The sequence below is a fragment of the Chiloscyllium plagiosum genome, unplaced genomic scaffold (assembly GCF_037043375.1).
Source record: "Chiloscyllium plagiosum isolate Xiang-an unplaced genomic scaffold, Cpla_swu_hap1 HiC_scaffold_10, whole genome shotgun sequence".
Taxonomy (NCBI): Eukaryota; Metazoa; Chordata; class Chondrichthyes; order Orectolobiformes; family Hemiscylliidae; genus Chiloscyllium; species Chiloscyllium plagiosum.
Window position 1 is genome coordinate 26,149,465 of NW_028270148.1, and position 25,995 is coordinate 26,175,459.

General features: G+C 37.0%; 2 protein-coding genes across 7 annotated transcripts in view; one reads left to right on the top strand and one right to left on the bottom strand.

Annotated features, from left to right (window-relative positions):
* The window catches only part of adpgk2 (ADP-dependent glucokinase 2), a 38,169-nt gene extending 29,386 nt beyond the window's left edge, over positions 1–8,783 (top strand). Inside the window, exon 6 of the mRNA XM_043695557.2 lies at positions 4,932–8,783. Coding sequence (XP_043551492.1) covers positions 4,932–5,599 — 668 coding nt within the window. The 3' untranslated portion in view covers positions 5,600–8,783. The remainder of the gene's footprint in view (positions 1–4,931) is intronic.
* A 1,122-nt stretch (positions 8,784–9,905) lies between these two features.
* Positions 9,906–25,995, bottom strand: part of mtr (5-methyltetrahydrofolate-homocysteine methyltransferase) — a 78,633-nt gene continuing 62,543 nt past the window's right edge. For all 6 annotated transcript variants that reach the window (XM_087991227.1, XM_043695559.2, XM_087991228.1 and 3 more), the window contains 9 exons: positions 25,872–25,953; positions 23,414–23,512; positions 22,930–23,005; positions 20,982–21,137; positions 20,380–20,576; positions 17,034–17,234; positions 14,242–14,434; positions 13,815–13,927; positions 9,906–12,060 (listed from right to left, as the gene is read on the bottom strand). In XM_087991227.1, the coding sequence (XP_087847353.1) occupies positions 11,974–12,060; positions 13,815–13,927; positions 14,242–14,434; positions 17,034–17,234; positions 20,380–20,576; positions 20,982–21,137; positions 22,930–23,005; positions 23,414–23,512; positions 25,872–25,953 (1,204 nt within the window). In that variant the 3' untranslated portion in view covers positions 9,906–11,973. The remainder of the gene's footprint in view (positions 12,061–13,814; positions 13,928–14,241; positions 14,435–17,033; positions 17,235–20,379; positions 20,577–20,981; positions 21,138–22,929; positions 23,006–23,413; positions 23,513–25,871; positions 25,954–25,995) is intronic.

The window sequence follows — 25,995 nt, forward strand, 5'->3', positions numbered from 1 at the left end:
GCATGGTTTATGCTGCTTCAGTGTGTTATGTTGAAGTAACAAATTGAAGCACTTGAAACAAACTTTTAAAGCATTATTTGAATTTTACAAAATTCAACGTTTTTTTTAATGATTGCATAATAGTAGTTACTTATTTTGGAGGAGAGTTGTAGGAACAGGAGTAGGCCTTTCAGCCCACTGTGCCTGCACAGCCATTCAATTTGATTATAGCTAGTCACCTGAGTCAGTGCCATTTTGTCACACTATATCCCTTGCTGCCATTCATCTCTAGAAATGTATTGATTGTTGCCTTTTACAAACTCAGTGAGCTTCCACATACATCCCTGGTAGAAAACTCACAAAGATTTTCCATCCTGAGTGAAGAAGTTCCTCTTTGTCTTAAATGGCTTAATCCTTATTCTGTAATTGTCTTCTAGTTCTAGACTGACTAGCTAGGGAAACATCTCTTCTACTTGTCATGTCATAGACTAATTTCATAAGTTTCAGAACAACCACTCTTCTTTTGTTTGAAGTTCTGGATAATACTGACCAGGTCTCCTCAATCTCTTAATTTAAAACAGCCTGCTGCCCCAGGAATTAGTCGGGTGAACCTCCATTGAATCCACTGACAGTACGTTCTTTCTTAAGTTGTCCAAAACACACTCAAATACTCCAGATGAGCTAGAGGAAGAGGCTGAATAGGCTGGGGCTGCTTTCCCTGAAGCATCGGAGCCGAGGGGTGACCCTTGGAGGTTTATAAAATCGTGAGGGGATTGGATATGATAACTAGACAGGGTATTTTCCTTGGGGTGGGGTGGGGGGCTCCAGAACTAGAGGGCATAGGTTTAGCGTGAGAGGGGGAAAAAATTTAAAAGGGACCTTAGGGGCAGAGGGTGGTACATATCAAGCCTGAGAGTGGGACCTCAGAGTAAGAGTCAGGGTTGTACAGCACGGAATCAGACTATTTGGTCCAACCCGTCCATGCTGACCAGATGGAGTGAGCTGCCAGAGCAGGTAGTGGAGGCTGGTGAATTACAACATTTAAAAGGCATCTGGAAGGATATATGAATAGGAATGGTTGTTTAGAGTGACATGGGCCTAATGTTAGCAAATGGGACTAGATTAATTTAGGATATCTGGTCAGCATGGACGGGTTGGACCAAATAGTCTGATTCCGTGCTGTATACAACTCTGACTCTTACTCTGAGGTCCCACTCTCAGGCTTGATATGATTGCAGCACGGTATCTTATGATCAAATCTCTTTGATGGCCAACATACCATTTGCCTTTCAAATTGCTTGTTATACCTGCACGGTAACCTCTCGTGATCATGAACCAGAATACTCAGGTCCTTTTGGCCACCAACACTTCCCAATCTCTCCCTCTTAAAGGCAGATTTTTAAAAAAATCCTCTACCAAAGTGGATATCTTCACATTTATTCACATGACATTCCATATATCAATCCATATTTCTAGCCCAATCACCCTTCGCCTATTTGTAGATTCCATACATCCTCCTCACAACATGCATTCCTTCCTGCTTTCGTCATTAGCGATTTTAAAATATTACAATTTTAAGTTGTATTTAAATTATAAATAACCTGACTGGTAACAGCTGGTCATCCTAAGAATTGTTTTTATCCCTATCCTCTGCTTCCTTTGAACCAATTCTCAATCCATGCACTCCATCCCATGTGTTCCAATTTTGTTTACTAACTTCCTGTATGGGACTTTTATCAAGAACCTTCTAAAAATCCAATTGCACCTCTTCTATTGGTTCTCCTTTATCCATGCTGCAAGTGAAATCCTCAAAATTCCCAAGTTTGTCGAACACTATTTCTCTTTATGTATCCATAGCTCTGCCCAATTTTAGCAGTCTCTCTATTATCTAATTCTTTAGATACTGCATTCTTTAAAATAGAAACAGGGAAGTTGTGAGAGTCTAACATTAAACTAACAGATCTGCAGTTCCTATTTATTCCCCCTCCTTCTTCTCTTAAGTAGTTGGGTTATATTTGCTACTTCCTATTCTGCTGGAGCCTTTCCAGAATCTACAGATTCTTAAACAATACAGACATTGGTTACCACTGTAGTCACTTCCTTCAACACTGGAATACAGTTGTTCTGATTCATGGAATTTGTCATCCTCTTAACTTTAGAAGTAATATCTCTTTAATAATTCTAATATTTTTGAGTTCCTCAGATTCACAAGTTCTTTAAAACCCAGTATTTCTGGGAGGATTTCTGTATCATTGTGAAGACAAACCAATTTAATTGCTTTGTTTCTCAAATTTCCTTGTTCTCCTCTCTCAACTTTTAATGTGCTCATTTTGTCTGAGCTATTTCTTTTTCTTTCCACACACGTTATGAAACTTTTACAGGCTGTATTTCTTGTTGGCTTACATTCACTTTCTTATTTTTTTCTTCTTCGTCTGTTTCTTGGTGGTCCTCTGCTGGGTTTGAAATTGTTCCCAGTACCCTGGCTTGCCATTTTTTCTAATATCCTTTTTTTTTAATAACAACTACCATTTAATTAAATGTAGTCTTTAACACCTTTTGTTTGAATTAGTTGTTTGATTCATCTCTCTCTTTAGGTATTTGTGCCTAGCTGGGGTATATATCTGTTGTAGATCATGTACTATTTCTTTAAAAACTAGATGTTACCTGTCTACCAACAATTGTTTTAATGTGTTTTTCCAATCCACCATAGTCAATTTGCCCCTCATTTACTTAGTTTCCTTTGTTCATGTTTAAGACCCTAGTTTCTGAATGAAACTTGACAGTTAAAGGACAACTGTTTTAACATAAATATCCTTTTAACCGGTGGTTAAAGACACAAGTATTCTCGTCCACGTTGAATGCTGTTCAAGAAAAAACTGCTGCATTCAACAGCAATTATTTAATTGACTACCATGAAGTGGTGTAGCATTTTGTATTGGACTAGAGTTATAAGGGGATGTGGTTTAAAAACTTTCAAAAGTAGTACTATATTGATCAATTAGGTTAATAAACTGTACAGATGGAATGAATTTTGACCTTTTGATGGTAAATGTTTGAGTAAATCTTATTATAGCTATCAAAGCAGCCTAGATTTGAAACTGACCCTGTGAAAGAAACCGTTTGGTAGCTGAATCTTGCATTAATGTATCAGACTTTTCTTTCACCTTCACTGTTTTCCAGTTACCTTTTGAGACATTGGGCCAGAATGTACAATTCTGAGAATTGACCTGGCAAGAATTCAAGCAAATGAATAGTACTGGTTGTTGCCCTCTTAATTTCCATTAGCATTTGCATGGCAAGCTGTTGGTAAACCACCCAAATCAAAGTCTCTGAGAGAAAATATTTGGAAATTTTTTTTTAAGGACTCCCAATGATAATGAAATTCTGATAGAATGAGACTCTACTTGTAAAACTTAAAAAAAAATTAAAGACGAAGTTCCGGGAGAAACTCCGGACTGGCAGCATCCATAGAGAAAAACTGTTAACATTGTGAGTCACTGGATTTGCAGCATTAAGTTTTTCTGTCACTCCAGATGTGGCCAGACCTGCTGAGTTTCTCCCAGCACTTAATATGTGAGAAATCAAACAAAAACACAGCTCTTTGTTTTTATAATTATAGAAGTTAATAAGAGTTACTAACATTCAGCTCAGTTAAAATGTTGTATGTAGACATGTCTAATTTACTGTGGCTAGTTTTTTAGTTTGTATCTGCTGCACACGTACAACTTTACATCATTCAAAGTATTTCAGTAGTGGGCCACAGATGCTGTTTATGCAATACTAATGCAAGAGTGGCGTGCTTCTAATCATAAATAATTTGTGTTTTGGATCTACACTAGTCTGAAGTTGTTGGATTGTCCATAAATAACTAGTATAATTTACCTAGCTAGTGATTTGAAAGCTACTTATGGACACTATCTTTCAGATTCTGATTGTAATTGTATTCAGCCATGTTGCTTTGCACAATCAACCACTCCTTGTCAGGTGATGCTATCTAACTTGAATCTGTGTGTCTTTCCCGACAAAACATGCACAATTCTTGCAACAGACTTTATTTCTCTATTGCTGTTGAGCCTTTTCTCTCTCCAGTAGTTTTTTTGTATGTACTTACTTTCTTTTTAAAAATAGAAATTGAGGTCTGCAGGTGCTGGAGATCCGAGTTGAGAGTGTGGTGCTGGAAAAGCACAGCAGATCAGGTAGCATCCAAGGAGCAGGAGAATCTATGTTTTAGGCAAAAAGCCCTTCATCAGAAATGAAGCTGAGAGCGGAGGGGGTGGTGAGATGGGTGAGGCTGGGGGGGGGTGGCAAGGTAGCTTAGAGTGCGATAGGTAGATGGAGGTGAAGATAATGGTGAGGAGAGTGAAGCGAATAGGTGGGGAGAAAGATGGACAGGTCATGAGGGCAGTGCTGAGCTGGAAGGTTGGAACTGGGATAAGTCGAGGGAGGGGAAATGGGGAAACTGGTGAAATCCACATTGATGCCGTGGTGTTGGAGGGTCCCGAGGCAGAAGATGAGGCATTCTTCCTCCAGGCGTCAGATGGTTAGGGAGTGGATGGAGAAGGTTCAGGACCTGCATGTCCTTGGCGGAATAGGAGGGGGAGTTGGTCAGCCATGGGGCAGCCACTGTTTTATTAATTGGAAGTGACCTCCTCTCCGACCTATCACCATTATCCCCACCTCCATCTACTCATCACACTCTGAAACCAAATTATCATTGGGAATTTAACCCTATCTCTGCATAATGCACAATAGCTTGATATTTGTTTTTACCTGCTGTTTGTTTTGCAATTGTGGAGAAATGTTTGCAATTCTTGTTGGGTTGGTTGAGGAAATTGGTATAGCTTTACTTCATTGTGCACTCCATGCCAAAAATATCATAGTTTAGTTACAGAACTATTAGAATTCCTTAAATAATTCATTATGATGCATTAACAATTTTTTTTCTTTTACAGGTCAACTTGACAAGCGGTTAAGATTGCTCCAGGATCTCCTTTTATCAATGGATCGCACCACTGGAATCCATTTTGAGATGGCCTCTTTTGTGGATCGCAGTGTTCTGAGCAAACTTTTATCCTATGTCATTACTCATGTAGATTCTTTAGGAATGAATGAACAAGAGTTACCCAATCTACTTAGCATGTTAAAGGGATCCAATATCACTGTCTTATCTGACCCTTACCCAAGAGTAGCAAATGTACTTGATCAGATGCGGGATGTATATCGTATCTTAAATTCTCAGGAAATAACAAGCGCAAACCGCAGACTGACACGTCTGCATGTTCATACTCTTGCTTTCCAGGCAATCGTTATTGCTAAAGGGTCTTCTTGGAGAAACACCATGTCAGCAGCTGCCAAAGCTTCACTGACTGCACATCGCCATGTTTGTGGCTCACCAAATATTGACACCAGCAAAGCCAAGTTGATAATGGATGATTCTTTTTCTATAAGCCGTGAGCAAGGGAGTAAGAAAATTCCGCTTGAAGAAAATCGCCCTGTTTCTTGCTGGGAGGAGGACAACTATGAAATTTGTGTTGCTCCAGTGCTGGTATGTACAGAGGTCTACCAGACTGTAGGTGGTGGTGATAATGTTTCTGCAGCCAGCTTGGTTCTACAGATCTAATAATCTCTCTCTACCTCTGAAGGGGAGGAGGTTGAGGTTGGAACATGGACATACTTAAAACCTTGTGTAATACCTCGGTGAGGGAGCTTAATATATTTTCATGCTTCATCTTCCTTCACACAGTCAAATAAAATTTTATTTTCTGTATAATTTAGCCTCTTGTAATCAACATTGAGGTGTTTTGGTATTGTTTAACTATTCATTTTTTCACAATTTTTGTATAAATTATTCTATGATCTTCCATGTCTAATCTTGATTTATACTTTTAATTTGTCATTTTTTTGTTTGACAGCTGTGAGTAAATATTGAAAATATAATGAGTATTTTGTTTAGTTACAACTCCCCATTTTCTTAGGAATATTCTGAACGCGAGCCAGCCATTGCATTGTTATAAAAAGCTTGGTGCATTCCATCTTAATTTTTGAGTCAGTATTTTATATCCTTTTTGTGGCTGTCAAAGTGGCCAGTTAAACTGAGCTAAGTCAGTGACTATTCTCAGGTGCAATACAGTCCTGTGCTACTCTTTCTCCTGATTTAGATTATATAAACATCCTATGTGTATCTTCGTTCTTTCTTTCGTTTCCCCTCCCCATCCCACCCCACCTTTTTCTTTTCACTATTTTTGTGGCATATTTGCTACTTTATTCCCAGTTTGACTAACTATGTATAAAATCATATTCTAGCTAGTACTTCCAAATGTTTTAATAATCAGATCCAGATCAACTAAATGGTCCTTTCGATTTTGTTTTTATTTCTGGCCATTCATGCCTCATTTCCAGGAGCACTGGCAGCTTTTAAGAACATCATAAATGTCCTAGTGAATCTAGATAGGTGGTCTTTTTGGTCATGGACAGAGAAGGTAAAAAAAGCCAGTCATGATGTGTTTGCTGCCATATCTCTGATCAGCCTGAATTTCTGTGAAATCACAATTGTGTGGGGAACTTGACTTCTGTCCTCCTCTCCCATTGAACATTGCCTTTCCTAGGGTTTCCTCCCTCACTCAGATCTATTCATTTGGCATGACCAGTGATGACCAGGCATTTTCTAGTCTGTGGATTGATATTGTTTCTATGTGGTACATTTGGCCACTTCTCTAAACTACATACCTTCTTTTTTGAGAAGGTTAGAGTTAAAATAACTGGGAAAGTTGGAAACAAACTGGGAGCTCTCTAATAGGGAATCTACTCAGCTCTCAAACTGCTGGACATTGAAGTGACAATGGAAACTTGCAATAGTTTCAGCAGAAAGCAGAATTTTACTGACTATTTGTGCATTCAGATAGTTGAAGGGGAATTCTTCTGTGATAACTGAGCAAAAAGTATAAGTATAAAACTGTATTCCTTGATTTATACTTAGTTTATCATAATGTGAGGAAAGTGTTCCATTACCATGATAATGTGAATGCACCTGGGAATATACTAAAAATAAAACTGCTTTAGTAAGTTCACCATGTTTAGAGGCAAAATAATAAGGATACATTATGGATAAAATGTATAATTTTCATTTGAATTGCATTAGTATTAAAATTTGTTTGGGGGCTGGGGTTCCAGAACGAGCAGAGACACACTTTTATAACCAGAGATCTGCTAGTTAGGTGTCAAATTAGGATGCACTTTATCCATTACAGTATAGCCAAAATCTATCACTCCCTTACCTTCTAACCTTTGAAGGCTGTAGTTGCTGTGTCACGTGAAAGTTTCCAAACAGTTTGGGTTTTTATTAACTCAGACAAAGAAATCATTGCTAACTGAAATTTTGAAGTTAACTGAAAAAATGAGAAATTCTGCGGAAATGGTGCAATAACTGTTGTTTTGAAAGTCTGGAAGCTTAAAACTCTAACATTGTAATGAGGTGAGTAGCAGTGAACTTAGATTTTTGCTAAATCGACTCTGTGCCTTGGGATATTTTATGTTGAAAAGGTGCTATTTAAATACAAATTATATAAAATTTGCTTTACCTGAGAAATGCTTTGTGTCAAGTACGAAAGAAAATCTTGACTTCTTTCCACTTTCCCCATCCCACTCTGAAATATTGAACTGATCTCAGCCTTTTAAGTGAGTCTTAGCCAAAAGAGGTACGTTTTGATTGATGACAATTATTGAAAACAAATTTGATACTGCTATTTAACATGGTAAATGGTACAGTGTTTTTGCACTGATCATTCTTTTAATCAGAATTTGTTCATTAGTTCATGTAAGTTAAGGTCTTTAAAACAAGAAATGATGTGGCTCGACATTTGAGAAAAAAGATTTCTGTAGCAAATAAACTATTTTAAAAATTTTTATATTTTACTTGCAATGAAAGAGCATACTTGAGCCATTCTTTTGAATATGAAGCTTTAGAAGCTATATTCTTTTTGCATTTAGTTGATAACTACCTTTAGTCCAAGTTCTGAAATTTAATTGTAAACTATCCATTCCTAGGTCATCTGTTGCTGGGTTATTCTTTCTTAAACTCTGTAGTAATGTCTAGTGAGCAATTTTGATACTTTTATTTCAAAATAAGTACTTTCAAAAATAACCTGCATGATATGTCCACGGTACAAAAGTATCAATGAAACCCTAAATGACCAATTTGCTGCTTATACTTTTGAAACAAAGTGAAGAAAACCGGTTTGTTTTGAACTCCGTTGTTTGTGACCACCCTAGAAATGTACTAATTTGTCAACACCATGCAATAAATATTTTAAATTTGTCCAGTAACTTGCCCAGGTGTACAAAAATTAATAACTGCTTATGCTGCATTCCAAACTTAATAAATTGAAACACCAACACTTAGATCATGGCTTCTGAAATTGCTGTTAGTCTAATGTGTGATGGGCAATGTCCTTATTTGAATAAATCCAGATTCTTAAGATGGGCTCTCAACTTTGTCTGAATTATTATGGAGCCACGAGCTTTTTTTTTTAATATAGTCACAGATTTATACAGGGTATGACTTTTTAAATAAAAACTGCTACACCATTCCAAATTGCCTCAGTGATGTGTAGATGGTATTGTTAATTATGCCTTCTGGTAGGAATGTGAAGAGATGTAATTATCTTGCTTGAAATAATGACTTTGCTTTTGTGGCATGATGAAGTTTTAAATTTCTCAAGTCAGCATTGTTATGAGTTTTATTTCCCTGTAATGAAATATCCACTTTATTTTGTACTTGTTTGTTTCCAATAAACTGATTCTGAATATTTAATTGCCTAATTATTCACCAATTGAAAAGTGTCCATCAATTTGGTTGAGTGAGATGGAAGTTGCAACTGATTTACTGGCCCAACTTCAGAATGACAACTGCTTCCTGTTCTTAGGAGTATAATGTGAATAATGGAATGCTTAATGATTTTTTTTTTTAAGTGGAAAAGCTCACTTTAGCTTAATTCTTCTTTGTGAATATGCTTTTCTACTTATGTTAAGGAAAATTATTTGTGTGGCTAGTTTTAGATGCCAGTGAGCCTGACATGTATTGTGGGATTGAAATGGCATGTATGTCAGATGGGGTAAAGGTGGTCGACCCTCTTCTCTGAAGGATGATTATCTAAATGAGTCTTTAGATCATTATAGAAGCTTTCATTTTGGTTTTTCTTTTGCTTGTCCACTAATGACCAGTTTATTCAAATTATCATGGCACAATTTAAATCCAGCCATTTTGCATTATATAGTCATTATACTTGAATGATCAATTATTAGAACCGGACATCCAGCAACTCCTAGCACTATTAAGATGACGTGATCATCTAGAACATCACCCAGCTAAACTAGGGTTAAAATTTAGTTAATTGAAAGTTTCACTTCTTTGAAAACAAACAAGCCTCTAGAACAGGAGACCTTCAGGAAGGAATCAAGTTGAGTTTCTTGGCAAGGGGTTGAAATTTGCATGCTCTCTTTAAATTGTCCTCATTTGAGCACAGGACATTTCAACAGCAGGTTCCTGCATTTGACTACAGGTTACACGCTTCATTCAGGAGATACACAGATTAGTGTCAGCCATCTTCCTGTATGATCACTAATAACATGTGGCAACTGCCTAAGTAACAAATGACCCTTTGCTATCTTAGCTAAATCAACATGTACATCTGTACTGTTTCCATAATGGTACCTGGCTGTTGAAGGATCGATTTTGTGTTAACATTACTCTTGAGCAAGTCAGAAACTTGCATACAAGTAGGAGACCACTTTTTTTAAACCAAATTTATAAATGTCTTATTCTATAAATCCTTTGGCTGTTCAAAGTAAGTGATTGGGTTTGAGGGACTTGTAAAACCTGGATGTTGATTAGTGAATGCCATATGTCTTGAATAAACAAAAAAGAACTCTTCAAACAAAAAAACTTTACTTATCCCATGAATGAAAATCATGTTGATTAAAATTAGTTTTCATCCAAAGATTTATATACATAATAAAAATACAGGTTAGTTTAAAACTTGTAAAATAATTCAAAAGATAACATTTACTGCAATTCTAAAGCTCTTTAAATATACTTTATTTTTAAAAACATCAGTTTGAGATTGGAGACATGTTGTGCAATATCTTTGCGCTATTAATAGAATATCCAGATTTTGCTTAGTTTATTGGCAGTTTCTTAGGTATCTGGTTTAATAACTTAAAGGGTTAGTCTGGATATTCTGGTGTTTAGAATTGAATCCAGAATTCCCTTGACCTTCATTAGAAACCAATACCTGGAGCTTAACGAATCATTTCAGTGCTCTAATCAGAAATTTGATCTGAACATCAAAGTGTTTTTTACCTGATCTACACATGATAAAAGTGCCATTTCAAGGTAATATTTATAAATATTAAAATACAAATGACTAGAGGTTAATATAAACCCAGCTTACTTCTAGATGCCATTCACATTTTAATGATATTGAACCTGCAATGGTCCTATTGTTTTGCATAGAAGTTTTTACCTTTTAATCCTGTTTGTATGTGAACGAATGCAAAAGGTAATTGGTTAGGAAGTAGAACAGGAAGGTTAAGGTTTTCATCCCTTGTCGATGTAAATCAGTACAGTTGTGGCAGAAGAACAAATTACTTTTTTTACAGGACTAGGCAAGCAAGATGGGGAAAAATAAAATCTCTAACCATAAAAATGGAAAGATCCTGAGGGCACAGTGGCAGGCTGGATGCTGTGCTGGTACTTCCCTTTGTTGAGGAGATTAGTTCAAAGAGGACTGGCTCTTAAATCTTTTAAGTTAAATTAGGAAACACATCACACACAAAGGGTGACACTTAAGAACTCTCTTCTGTAAATAGCAAATGATAATGGATTAATTGTTGTTTTTGTTAGCTAAAGTAATTAAGGAATATGGGGAAAGTGAGCTAAATGGAGTCTGGTCTGATTTAAGGTTTGAGTGGATAAGTGGCTAGTTCTACTTTCTCTCTCCTTTTTCCCCCCCCCCCCCTAATTTTCTCCTTATAAACATAGTCACATGAGCATTGCCCAAATTACCAAAAGTATGTAATTGCTTGGAGAATGATACTGAACATACAATCCAGAGGAGCTAGTGAGCACATAATGTAGAATTATGTACATTGATCACTCCAGAAAATTGAGGAATATCATCCATTTAGAAACAGTTAAATAATTCACATGTTGATCATAGTCAGATATACAGCACAGAAGCTGACCCTTTGGTCCAACTCATCTAGGCCAACCAAATATCCAAAATTAATCTGGTCCCATTTGCCAGCACTTGGCCCATATCAGTTTTAAACCCTTCCTCTTATACGCAACCACTTAAGCATGCAATTAATTGGCAATTTCTATGCTCTGCTGTCACCTTTCACAAAACAAGATATACTAATACTCAAAAGTGAAGAAGGACAAAAAGCCTCGACACCACTATTTGATGATACCATATGTTGGTGTTTTTGTATTTAAGCCCGTATTAACTTAAGCATTTAGGCTGACCACTTTTTTCACAAAGGTGTTTGTTAATGTTACTTCTTTAGTTGAATTTTTTTTAATTGTCTGAAACTAGTAGCAACTGCTACTAATTGAGAACATTGGAAACTGGGTGATCAGTGAAATATTTGGTAAGTTACACTCTCAGCAATATTCAATACTAAAGTAAGTAGCCTGGGAACTAGATGAATACTCTGCCAGGAACTGGAAGTATTGTCTCTGGGAATAATTTAAAGGAAGTGAAGCCTTGAGAGAAAAAGTGCATATTCTTAAACTCCTAAATTCTATTTTTTTACTAAAATGGATTAAGATGGCTGATCGAGTTCCAAACTGTTAGTTTACAAGTGTGATCCTAAACTACTTTCAAGAATTTTTTATGCATAGACATTTTGTAACATGAAAAAATGCAGTAAGACACAAATCTGTGCATAAGACCAACTTTATGGCATCTCATCACGATTTGTATTAAAAATCTATCAGTCAGTCTCATATCCTAAAATGGGTCCCAGCCATTTCTCAACCTCTTCTACTTTCATCTGTTTTCTGGCTGCATAATCCTCAACCTGTAAATGAACATCACATTCACATTAATTGTAAAATTCCAACAAATAGTCACATCAATACACAGGTTAACTGTCTTTGATCTAAACACTGATCTGCAAGTTCAACATGCCATCCTTGTAAATTTTACAGTTTTAAAAAATCTGCATTTTGTGGTTTTAAATGTAGTAAAATGGGTTAAAAATATTCCTTGGATAAGAAAACTGTGCAAAGTATATGATGAACTTAATTCCACCAAACGTTAAGTCTTTTTTTGTTTGGCCAACTTACCTACTTTTAATGTAGGTATTATACTAGTACATGGTAAACAGCAGCTACTTTAAAAGAAAATTGGGAAGAATATAAAGTTTTTTTTGGAAGGATGATAATTTATGGATGTATGAGCCTTGATAGTAGATTTTAGTACACCATCAACATTGGGTCTAAACCTTACCACAACAAATGCAGCAGGCATCTCTGCATAAGGATCAAGAATCAGAAGTTGTACTGATTCCTTATCCCAGTCTTGGGCATAACTGCTTTGTCTTGACTGAAATCAATAATTTAACATAGTTTGGATTCTTTTTGAGTAGTGGAAATTTACAGATAACAATGATTAATTGAGCTTTTCAATAACCAGGATAGCTCAAACTGAATTCTTATGCACTGTCACTAAAAATATTTCATTAAATGGAAAATTAGCATCTTCTGTAATGTTTTCATAAACCTGAAATTTCTCTAGTAGCCATCTGTAATTTGAATTTTTACCCAATTCATTTACTTCACAGTGTATCAAACTCAATATTTACAAATAGCATCCTTTCCTATGTCTGTCCTTTATTTGACTTTGCTGGAAATTACCTGAAAACATATCACTTAATTCTCCTTTTGTGGTCCGAGCTTGGAAATTTATCTCCGTTCTACTCAGTGGTAGCTCTTGGCAGTTAGGAGACATTCAGAATGCATTGACAGTACAGAATTCAATCCTAAAATCCACACCTATTTCATACTCTGCTGTTTTAAAAGCAGTTCAGCTGATACTTCATTATAGCACTTGAAGAATTTGTCATTGTTGGAATTATTTTTTATTTCAAAATATACTTTATTCTTAGATATCTATGCATAGTTACAAATGCAGTTTTGTTCTGTATATTAGCATATCAAGGAAGCAAACAAACATTGGGGTTTGGATAGAGTCAAAAGACCAAAGGGATCTTACTTGAACCAGACTATATTTACATGCATTTGAGGTACCAGGAGGCTACTTCACCAGGAAGACCTCAGTCTTTCCCCATACAGCCTTGGTGGCAACTGCCCCAAGCTTTAGTGCATCACTCAACATGTAGTCCTGGACTTGGAATGTGGCAGGTCTACAACACCCCATCAAGGTCAAGCCCTTGCTCTAGATTTGCCTGAGCAGTTGGTCTTCAAAAAGAGTGTCATTCTTGCACACAGAAACTGAGTGTAGATCACAGAGTCCTGCGACACACCTTGACAAAATCCACTGCATCTTTCTCCAGACTTCCTTGTGCAAGTAGTTACTTAATATAATTAATGAAAAGCTACATTGAGTTAATTCAAAAATATGCTCAAGTAGAAATAATAAAAGGAATTTCTGAATGCTTAGTTAGAGGTTCAGTTATATAACTTCAAATAGCCCCCAAAAATTGAAGAAAGCGTTGCCTGGCTTATGTGCCTTCCTCAACTATTTCCATATTTTAAGCAAATTTAACCATGCATTTTCTGGATTTAATTGTTTCACAAATTAACAACCAACCTGTTCCTTCGTAATTTTTCCAACAGCAAAATACATAGATTGTGGACTGGAAAAATAAAAGCCTGAGACTGCTGCAGCTGGAGTCATAGCCAAAGATTCTGTCAATGTAATTCCTATGCAGAAAGTAAAGAGACCTTTTAGTCAGATGTTGATGAGACAAATATTAAATCTTCACTATTTATTGAATGTATCAGAGTACACACATGTTCTCAACTAATTAAAGACAAAACTATAATTTTATTTATCCAATCTAGTTATTAAATTGGTGCAGGAAAGTGAGTATAAGCTGTAATTTCAGCAAAACTTCAAACTAAGTAGCAAATAAGCAAGGCATACAATTTTAAATGGAATTTTTTTTAACTGCTATTCTAACCATTCACAAACCAATTCTATCTGAACATATTAAATGAGTCTTAAAAGTGATTACCTGTCGTTTCCTCAATATTGGCTAGTTTCCACATTGTTATTTTCTCAGTGTGATCGGGTTGGCTTGGGTACCCTGGAGCTGGACGAATTCCCACATATTTGATTCTATGTATACTAGCAATATCCAGGCTCTCATCAGGGGAGTATCCCCAAAATTCCTTCCGGACTCTCACATGCAGCTCTTCTGCAAATGCCTTTGAAATATGAAAATAAAATAAAATATCTTTGGAAAATAATTTGCAGCATCAAAGCAAATGAATCAAGCTATTCAAAAATAAGTTAAACAAAACAATAATTTCTCTACACTTTGTTGTTTATAGCACTGAACATTTTGACAATTTCACAAAGCAAATTCCATTTCAGCAGTTTGGCCTGTCATTTGGTCATCAAATTGTGTGTGTTTGTAATATGCACTAAAAGCTGCACCTCACTTATTATCACACTGTTTACATATTGATTAAATACTTTACTTCCCAAAAACAATGAATTAATGCCAGGTCTAAATTGCCTCAGGTTTTCCAAATAAAGATTCAAAATGCTGTGGTGTAACTAACACTAATAACAACAATGTTTAGGATATTTTAGTGTTTCCACAGATGTTTAGGACATTATTTATAACCCAGGCTTGGAAGACTGGGAATATAGAGATTGCATGTATGAGCTATTCACACTCTTTAAATTCCCACATGAAACAGAGCTTACTGACTTCACCTTTAAACTTGTAGGGACTATGAAGAGGGGCAGTTCTGAGGAATAGTGCAGTTATGTTTCTGAGCAGTAACTCCCAAAATTTAAATATTGGAGAATTCAGCAATACTAAGCCAATTAATGTAAAGGAGAGAGAGTTGGATTCTCTTATGTGCTGCTTCTCAGCTCATGTTTAAATTTTATCCAGTATCAGGAAGAAATGATAATTAAAGAAGAAATGATTTAATTTTTTGTAAGTTATCTAGGCCCAATGACTATGATTATCCTTTTAATAAAATCTTTCTGTAATTCACAACTTCTTTCTAAAGGCATAATCTTCATTAAGAACAATCTTGTGACTTTTGTCATGGTGGCTTTTGATGTGTGCAAATATTTTCTGTAATTTAGTGAATCATATGATTGTGACTTAAGACTTTGTCCTTTCATAAAAATCATTTGACATTTTGTTTAGAAATGTTATTTTCTTCATTCTTTTATTGCCAATTTTGTTACACTGCACAATATCACCATTCACATTATCATACAACTTCTTAATAAATGACTGAAAAGCTAAGTTGAATTTTAATTAATGTTTAGAGACTAAAATTGAATCAGAACAAACCACTCATAGAACATAGAACATGGAAAAATACAGCGCAGCACAGGCCCTTTGGCTCTCGATGTTGCGCCGATCCAAGCCCACCTAACCTCCACTAGCCCACTATCCTCCATATGCCTATCCAATGTCCGTTTAAATGCCTATAAAGAGGTAGAGTCCACCACTGCTACTGGCAGGGCATTCCATGAACTCCCGACTCGCTGAGTAAAGAATCTACTCCTACAATTGCATGGTTTTTTCCCCAGTTGTTTTAGAGGTATCTTTTGGGTCATCTGACTGTCCCTGTCTGGAGAGTTCTCTTGCTACATTTCTAATAACTATGGACTTCATTTCTTGATCAGAACAAGGAAGCTGTAATTCTGAAGTTTTTTATGTTCCAGTACTCAGGCTAGTAATTTATTAAACATATTATGGATTTTTTTTTTGTATTTAAAGCTTGTTTTGTTTCTTTTGAAAGACTCTTTGTACTTAATTCTTTACATGGTAGGAAAGCCTCTTGATGCTGAATTTTCAACCTTTTATAATTTTAAAGTAGTACTAAAACAATTAAATATTACAATTAAATCTAGTATCATATCTGCAATTAGACTTCTCTTTCTAAGTTTGGAATTTGTAGCCTAATATCAGAATATCTTCTTGAACTAGGAATTACACACAGTTCTCCAGATATGGTCTAACAGTAAGATTTTTAAAATGACCTATCTGTATACCACTTACTGTGTCCTAGCTGTAATAACTTCCCAAAAGTAAATTCACGCAGATCTTTGACTCTTTGCAGGCAATGGTATATAGTTACCCAGTGTAGAAAAATAAAGCATAAGCAGCTTGTTTGAAATAGTCTCATCATCTACTTAACTTTATACCCAGTAATGGGCATTACTGCTCAAATACAACAGCAGGCAATGCTAACCATCAAATAAAGGTTTACAATGGATAGGTTAAAAGAAAATAATTATTTGATAGTGTTTCTCATTCAGAAATGTTTTTTTTGCAGTGCACAAATTCAGTACTTACTTACCAATCCTTACTCTTACAGTCTGGACAATTTTAAAAAAATTCATTCATAGGATGACAGCATTGTTGGCCAGCATTTACTATCCATCCCTAATTGGTCAGGGGACAGTTAAGAGTCAACCACATTTCTGTGGAACTGTAGTGACACGTAGACTCATTAGACTCTCAACAACAGGTTTTTATTGAATTCAAATTCCATCATCTGCAGTGGCCGGATTTGAACCCAGGTCCCCAGAACATTTCCTGGTCTCTGGATTAACAGTCCAGCGATAATGCCACTAAGCCATTAGCTACAGCTAAACTCAAGACGGATTTTTTTTTTTAATTTCAAAGAGGATGGCTAATTCATTGTTGACATAAGAACACAGTTATGAAATACAAAATTATTCAATATGAAAATGTTAGTTTCCAATAAATTTGTAAATTCGTTTGTAAACTCTAGTTAAGTAACCCAAGTACAGTATCAGTCTTACCTCAGCTAGTCTGTCTGCCAAGGCTTTAACCATTATGCTGCTGTAGTCATCACCCTCCTCCTCATATTGCTTGCTTAGACGTTCGGCACCAAAGCACGCCACTGCAAACATGCCGATGTAATCCGGCACGCCAGAATCCTTAGGTGCTATGAAATCAGAAATGCAGTAGTACTTCTCTGTGCTAATGGAGTTCTTGTCCACCTAGAAAATGTAAAAGTTGAAGCAACTGTATTTAGTGGCAATCTACAACAATCATTCTGATGGCACACAGTACCTAACAGAAGTCAAATCAACAGCTGTGACTCTAGATATAATAACATATGCAATACATAGAATGTACCAAGAACTATCTATGTCAACTGAGACAGCAAAATTTGTAAAGTGCAATTTCACATTGGCAACATACTCCCCATAACATTTCATTGATGCAAAAACATCCAAAATCTACCCTTTATGCTTATTGCCTTTTGTTTGCAAGTGTTCAGATGGTTGTTAAATTGCAATTATTCTACTACGAAATCAAAGAGATGCCAGTTGTAAAGACAAGGGCTTTATTTTTCCGGATTCCTCATTGGGGAATGAAATAGGATTGTCGAAGCTTTCACAACGTTTTAAAAGCAAGTGATCTGACACTCTTGGTAAGTACTGTTTACACTACTATATGTTTAAGCAGTGGGAGGGAAGATGAGTTGGAGCAAAGGGGTGTGCATGAATGGAGGTTTGGCTGCTAATAAGTAGATAATTGGTCTGTGAACTAGTGACCGGTTTTTGAGGGCATAGTTATTGTAGGCAGAAAGTTTATGTTATTGGGTCCCAGGTAGGAATAGTTTGTGGGGTGTGAACTTGTGGGTGAAGCCACCAGATCTCCACAAGTGCAGGACCCATCTCTTTCTCTCCAGTAAGAAAAGACACCATAAGCCTGAATAAAGCCGGTTTATTTTCCCTCAGCAGTTACTGTAAGCTGGCTCTTACTGAGTATGCCAGAGACTACATAAGTGTTAACCAGCCATCCTGTACCTTCTGCAAACAAGTTAAAATGTCTAGAGAAGGATAATCAAGGAAGTGCATGTCCTGATAAGCCAAAAGATTCATTTCAGCAAACCCCATAAACAAGGTCCATTGAACTACCTTCCCAGTCTTTCCATCATACTCATTTTTTTCCTATCTGTGTGTGTCAGGGAAACTAGCTATAGGTAATCAGTTATGAATCTCTAGTGGTTAAAACTCTTTCCCCATTATAAAGTTTCTCTTACTTGCTCCAGTAGCATTATGTCCTTCCGGAGGTATGGGGCCCAAAACTGGATGCAGTATTCTAAGTGGGGCCTAACCAGAGCTTTATAAAGTCTCAGTAGAGCATCACTGCTTTTACATTCCAACCCACTTGAGATAAATGACAACATTACATTTGCTTTCTTAACCACAGACTCAACCTGCAAGTCAACCTTTAGAGAATCCTGGACTAGCACTCCCAGATCCCTTTGTACTTTGGCTTTAGGAATTTTCTCACCGTTTAGAAATTCGTCCGTCCCAGTATTCTTTTTTCCGAAGTGCAAAACCTCACATTTGCTCACGTTGAATTTCATCAGCCATTTCCTGGACCACTCTTCTAAACTGTCTAAATCTTTCTGCAGCCTTCCCACCTCCTCAGTATTACCTATTTGTCCGCCTAACGTCGTATCTTCAGCGAACTTTGCATAATGCCCCCAGTCCCTTCATCCAGATCATTAATATATAAAGTGAACAGCTGTGGCCCCAACACTGAACCCTGCGGGGCACCACTAGTCACTAGCTGCCATTCCGAAAAAGAACCTTTTATTCCAAGTCTCTGCCTTCTGTCAGACATCCAATTCTCAATCCATGCCAGTAGCTCACCTCGAACACTATGTGCCCTCACCTTACTCAGCAGCCTCCAATGAGGCACCTTATCAAAGGCCTTTTGGAAGTCTAGGTAGATAACATCCACCAAGTTTCCCTGGTCTAACCTACTTGTTACCTCTTCAAAGAATTCTAACAGGTTTGTCAGGCACAACCTCCCTTTACTAAATCCATGCTGACTTGTTCAATCTGACCCTATACTTCCAAGAATTTAGAAATCTCACCCTTAACGATGGATTCTAGAACTTTACCTACAACTCAGGTTAGGCTAATCAGCCTATAATTTTCCATCTTTTGTCTTGATCCTTTCTCGAACAGGGGGGATTACAACAATTTTCCAATCATCTGAGACGTTCCCTGACTCCAGTGACTTTTGAAAGATTACAACCAATGCCTCCGCTATTTCTTCAGTCACCTCCCTCAGAACTCTAGGATGTAGCCCATCAGATACAGGAGATTTTTAGACCTGGAAAGAGCAAGTGCAAGAGACTGACAGAACGCGAGTGGAAGTGTGATATTCCTGAGACTGGAACTGCGCCAGATGCAGACCCACAAACTCGCCCCCTCCTCCATTATCCCCTAAACCTATGCACATATCAGGCTGGACAAGAAGGAAAATAAAGGTGAAATACAACCAGGTTCTATAACCTGTACCTATAAACTCTGCCAAGGCCAGTTTAGAGTGTATGCCACCAGAGGCAAATACAAGGTTGATGTTAAGTAAACTCAACTCATTAACTTGGCCTTGGTCTCCTCTCCCTTCTTTGGTGACCAGGACTTCAGGCCCAGTCTGTTTGTGTCTCTCACTGTGGTCTTAACATATGGGCAAATAAAGGTTTTTCTTTTAAATCCAAGTCTGCTACTTGGCACACTTTAACAATGTTTATTAATTTTTTAAAAAATTATCAACTGACTGCTTGAAACAATATTTTTGGCAAGTTATGCTTTCTTCACAGCTCAACATTTATTTTGAAATTCATGCTTAACATTGTACTAAACGTTATCTTTCTGAAATTTGCTCATCAGTCTTTGAGTTGTAAAAAGAAATTGAAATCTCGTTCCTCCATGAAAGGGTTGAATAACCCTTGTCTAGACAGTGCTCACTGACAGACTACTCAACTATAAATAGAACGGAATTCAATGAGGCTCTCTTATCATTTATTTGGACAAGGAAGGGGAATTGAGATAAAGATCAGCCATGATTGTGAAGAAGGGCATAACAGTGGTGAACTGTCTTGCTGCTTTTTTCATACTTTTAAATTATCAGGTATCAAAAGACAGGGATGAGGTGGGAGCCATTGTCGGTCTTTCTTGCCTAACTAGAGATCCAGGTTTGCTAACACAAGACCTCCAAGGCAAGGAATCATGTCCAAGATTTATCTGATCTGCATGCATAAATATTACACTTGACAATGTATTTACCAACCGAAAGACTGAAGGAACTTTTTTTTAAACTGACAAAAAGTCTTACCTGTTGCCTTAAACCATGAAACTTAGCTATTGGTTCACCAAGGCGGGGGTAAGTATCCTTTGCAAACAAGTGTATATCATCCCCAACACTTTGAGCTGGCCAGAATCCTATAATTCCCTTGACAGTCAATTTCTTTGCTTCAATTAGCGTATTCAGCATATCCTGTGCATCTTCAAACAACTTTTTGGCTTCTTCACCTACAGGATGGATAACAAGTTATCCTGTTATGAGGATAGGATATTGAGATTGGATAGTATTCATGCACACTCCCTCATCAGTACATGGCAACTTCTGGCCTACATGTACGACTGCTAATGTGGCCAGTGCATGCAGCAAAAAACAAAACAAAAACATATTGCTAGGGCTCTTATACAGTGATAGGGTCCCTTCCTCTAAGTCAGAAGGTCTAGGTTCAAATCCTACCTGCTCCAGATGTGTATCTTTACATGTCTGAATTGATTGTTTAATCTATGTTTTGTCATTTTAATCAAAGTAGCACTATCTTCAAATTGCCAATTCTGTTGGTGGCATCTTAATAGCATGGCCGAGTGTATTGATAGCTAAAGAAACTAACACGATGGAAGAGTCATTTTGACACTAACCAACAGTTTTATCTTTAAAGATTTTGGGATATCCACGATTTGGGTACTTTCCCTTCAGCTGCCAAACATCAAAGAAAGGTTTCCAATCAATATAGCTTATCAGTCTCCGTAAATCGTAATCTGCAAAGGATTGGGTGCCAATAAATGTTGGTTTCACTGTAAAAGAAGGAGACAGTTCTGAATTTTAAAATCACAATAAACAGAGACCACTGGGTTAATATTTATTAGTTATTTTTCTCTCTATATTAATTGGTCTTCATGTGAACAATCATTTACATTATGGTAGCTGCTGTAATCAAATTTATCTATTTCATTTATTGAATCACCTGAAATCTAATAAGTCTGTGAAAAACACATTCAAAGTGAACAGCAGCCTTGTTCTATACACAAAGTTGATCCAACAGCACTGTAGTTACCCATTAATAGACATCTCACCATGTCCAGCAAGAATCTGTCCTGACACCTGAAACTCAGTTTGAAAATGTTACACGTTGTTACATTGAGAAAGCCCTCGCCTGACTTCTCTCATTACTTAATGTCATTCAAGACCCTAAAAAAATTCTGCATTGTCTGAAAATGTCCCAGAACAACACTCATGAAATTCTTGCACCAATTTCTCCTGTGTCTTAAGAAGATATCTCTGAGCTTCTACACGGTGTCTTTCACATACTGTGTTGATGATAATGCAACTTCTCTATCAGAGAACTAAGAAACACCACTGCACCAACAAAAATTCCAATATTTATTCTAAATACCAAAACATTTCAAAAGTCTGGTACACTGGCTGTTCATCTCCTCAGGTGGTGTAAATTAATAGCTTTGTTATAAGTTTTCTCTCAGAAACATTGATTCTCAATATTAACCTGATTATCCAAATTATTTTGACAGGATTAAGGCCTTGGGCAGTGTTACAGAGAGACCTCGAGGTTCAGGTACATAATTCTTTGAAGTCTGCATTACATATAGATAAGCTTGCCTTCATTGCTTAGACCTTTGAATACTGGAGTTGGGATGTTATGTTGAGGATGTAGAGGTCATTCTTGACCAATGAATGAATAGACCCCTGACTGATATCTATGTAGTTCCTCCACTGACATATAATTCTCCAGACTGGTTTCACGGGTCCTGCAGGAATGGCCCATATCCTGAACTGTAGTGATAAACAAACCCTGACCCTGACTGTCTGAAATGACTGACTGATTGTGTCCAAGCCCCTGGACAAACATCAGATGTTGCATGTGAACTATTGAACTGGAGGCTCCTGACAGAATGTTATCTCCCTTGGCCAGTGGGAAAATGAGAAACTGCATATTAATGAAGTGAGGTTAGGTAAGTGTGGTATGCTAATGCATTTAAATGAACTCAATAGATATCTTGTTGTCACTAGAAAGATTCTTATCTGACCATTCAACACTTAGTTGGAAGATCAGACTTTTTCTTTATGATGTGGAAAATCTCATTTCTGCAAGTCCAGCCTTATCTTTCCAACTGGCTCGCCAATGCTCATGTCAAGCAGAGGCTTGGAGAAATTCCACCCTATGTTCCTTCGGCCGTATTTAGACAGATGGATGTGGCAAAACGTGAAATCAGTCCTCCTAGTAGATGGCTGGCAAGCAAGCAGCAGCAGCAGCAACATTCTCCAGAGGGGATGTGCTGGTCACAGCTACTTCCTGCAGTGAAGAAAAATGGAAAACAAGTCTAAAAAAATTTACAAAATTATAAAATGAGGACCAAAGTGGTCTAGAAGATATCTCTGATTCCTCCTGGTACAATGCTTAAAAAAAAATGTCTTGATGTTTCCCTATGAGTTCCAAATATTTCAATGTAGTGAAAACAAATAAATCAAATTCTACATTAAAAATACATTTCAAAATAGTTTCTGAAATGATTATTCAAATTCATCTGTGACAATAAGAACGTTAAGTAGATAAGTTATGTTATTACTGACCTGGCTTAGGATGAGAAAGCCAGTCTATATGGAGCCCTCTATTTCTGGCTTGCTCTAATGTTAAATAATTTCTTTCCTGCAAACAATAAAATTCTGATCAATGAACAGACAAATTACCTGTGACACTCAAACACATCAAATTTCCTCATCAGCATAATTGCATATAATTGCCAACACTTATTGCAAACTTAAAATTTTGAGATTGAAGCAGAATAGGATAATTGATCCGTTAGCTCATTCTTTCATGAAACTGATTTCCTTAATATTGACTGAAACGCAGCCACTTAATATCACAAAACAAGGTTAAGCATGAATATTGATTTATTTTTCTGAACTAAATTCCAAATGATCTATCCTCACATCTCTTAACACCTCAACCCAGACCTATTCTCATTCAAAGAAAACATCATTTTCTCCCTTTCCTCAGAGGGACATGGAACCATTATGTCTCAGTATTTGATGTATAACTAGTGTATAAACTGACCATTAAAGAATCATAATAATCCTGTCGAATCTCTTCATATTCTTCAGTTACTTCCTCAAAGTAGTCATCCTTAAGGTAATCATCCAAAAGTTGAGAGCACTACAATTTATAAAACAAGGGGATATGTATGAGCCAAAAAAAACATTCAAAGAAGCATAAAAATAACTCCAAGTGTAGTCACAGACGAGATTGTAGCTGAAAAAGACATTGTAAAATGGTCTTTTCTAAGAAATATGCAAGTTTTGTATTACCAAATGATTATTAATAATATACAAGTAAACACTTTCAAAGCATTACAAGTTATTAGATATGTCTCACATTAAGAATGATTCACTGAAGCTGTTAGATATTTATGGATCCTATTATTCCAAGCATTGATGTAGGGAATTGAAAAAGACATTGTTTGTGTAATGGTGAGTTTTTAGAAACAAGAATCAGAAACAGCAATGGGAATAATACTTGGGAATAGTATGTTTAGAAACAGGGGATTAAAGCAGCATGTTTGTGTCAAGCGAGTTTAAAGTTATCATAGTGGGAACTTCTCCAGCTGTTCTTGAAGCCCAAACTCATTTCTCAAGACAACTAGAAAAATCACAGGGACCATTGAAAGATTTGTATACTCAAGAAGCTTAATAACTGAAACAGCTGTGTGGTACTCTGAGTGCCAATTCAAAGCAGCAATGGCTGGAGCGTGCGATACTTGAGCAGCAGATCTGCCAACGCTGTTTTGAATTGCCTCGGTTAGTTTACATCAACTTGACTACTACTGGAATTGTATATTAAGCCATCAGTCACACATAATAGAAATGATCTTGATTTAAATGTTTGTAAATGTTTTTGATTTTTAGTTGCACAGGTGGTTAAGAACAAAGAACAATACAGACCAAAAATAGACACTTCGGTCCTCCAAGCCAGCACAGACACATTTTGCCCTTCCATCCTAAAATTGTCTTCACTTACAGAATCCGTATCTTTCTATTCCCTTCCTATTCATGTATTCATCTAGGCACTTCCTGAAAGCTGCTATTGTGTCTGCTTCCACCGTCTCCTGTGGCAACGCGTTCCAGGCACTCACCACCCTTTGTGTGAAAAGCTTGCTTCGCACATTTTTTTTTTTTTTTTACATTCTTCCCCCTCCCCCAACCCCTCGTATTTTTAACCTGTATCCCCTAGTAATTGACCACTCCACCCTAGGCCTCATACTTTCCACTCTATCCATGCCATTCAAAATCTTATAAACATCCATCAGGACACCCCTCAACCTCCTGCCTTCCAGTGAAAACAAACCCAGTCTATCCAACCTTTCTTCATCGCTAAAATCCCCACAAACTAGGTAACATCCTGATAAACCTTTTTTGTACCCTCTCCAAAGCATGTACATCCTTCTGGTAGTGTGCTGTCCAGAACTTTATGCAATATTCCAAATGTGGACCTGTACACCCAGATTCCTTTGCATATCAAAACTCCTAATGGTTCCGTCATTCATTGTATAATTTCCACCTATATTTCCAAAATGCATTACCTCACATTTGTCTGGATTAAACTCCATCTGCCATTTTTCTGCCCATGCCTTCAACTGATCTATATCCTGTTCTATCCCCTGACACTCTTCTTCACAATCCGCAACTTCACCAATCTTTATATCGTCAGCAAACTTACTGATTAAACGAGCTAAGTTTTCCTCCAAATCATTTATATAGATCATGAACAGCAGAGATTCCAGCAAGGATCCCTGTAGAACACCAGTAGTCACAACCGTCCATTCCAAAAAGCATCCTTCCACTGCTACTTTCTGTCTCCAATGACTAAGCCAGTTCTACATCCATCTTGCTAGCTAACCCCAATACCATGTGACTTCACCTTTTGTATCAATCTGCCATGAGGGACCTTGTCAAAGGCTTTATGAAGTCCACGCAGACAACATCAACTGCTTTTCCCTCAATCATCTTCATCACCTCCTCAAAAACGTGATCAAGTTAGTGAGGCGTGATCTCCCCTGCATTAAACCATTCTATTGCTAATAAGTCCATTTGTTTCTAAATGTGTGTAGATCTTGTCCCGGAGAATCTTTTCCAATAATTTCCCTACCACCGATGTGAGACTCACATGCCTGTAATTTCCAGGATTATCCCTGTTCCCCTTCTTAAGTAATAGGATAACTTTGGCTATTCTCCAGTCCTCTGGAGCGTTACCTGTGGCTAAACAGAACACAAAGATGTCTGTCAATGTTCCAGTAACTTGTTCTCTGGCCTCCCTCAATATTCTAGGATAGATCCCATCAGGGCCTGGGGACTTACCTACCTAAAAACCTTTTAAGAAGCACAAGGTGAAGAATATTTGCTAAGTCCTTTAAATATAAAATGGGAAGTTACATAAAATAAACCAAAACAAATAACTTCAAAATAACAATTCTCAAACGATAAAGTAAATGTGAGAGCAATCTCATGAGAACACTTACCACAACAACACTCTTCGAAGCATCTAGGACATGAATAGCAGGTGCATTATACTTTGGTGCAATTTTCACAGCGGTGTGTGTTCTGGAATGATGAAAGGCAACTCAGAACCAAATAGATGCAAGT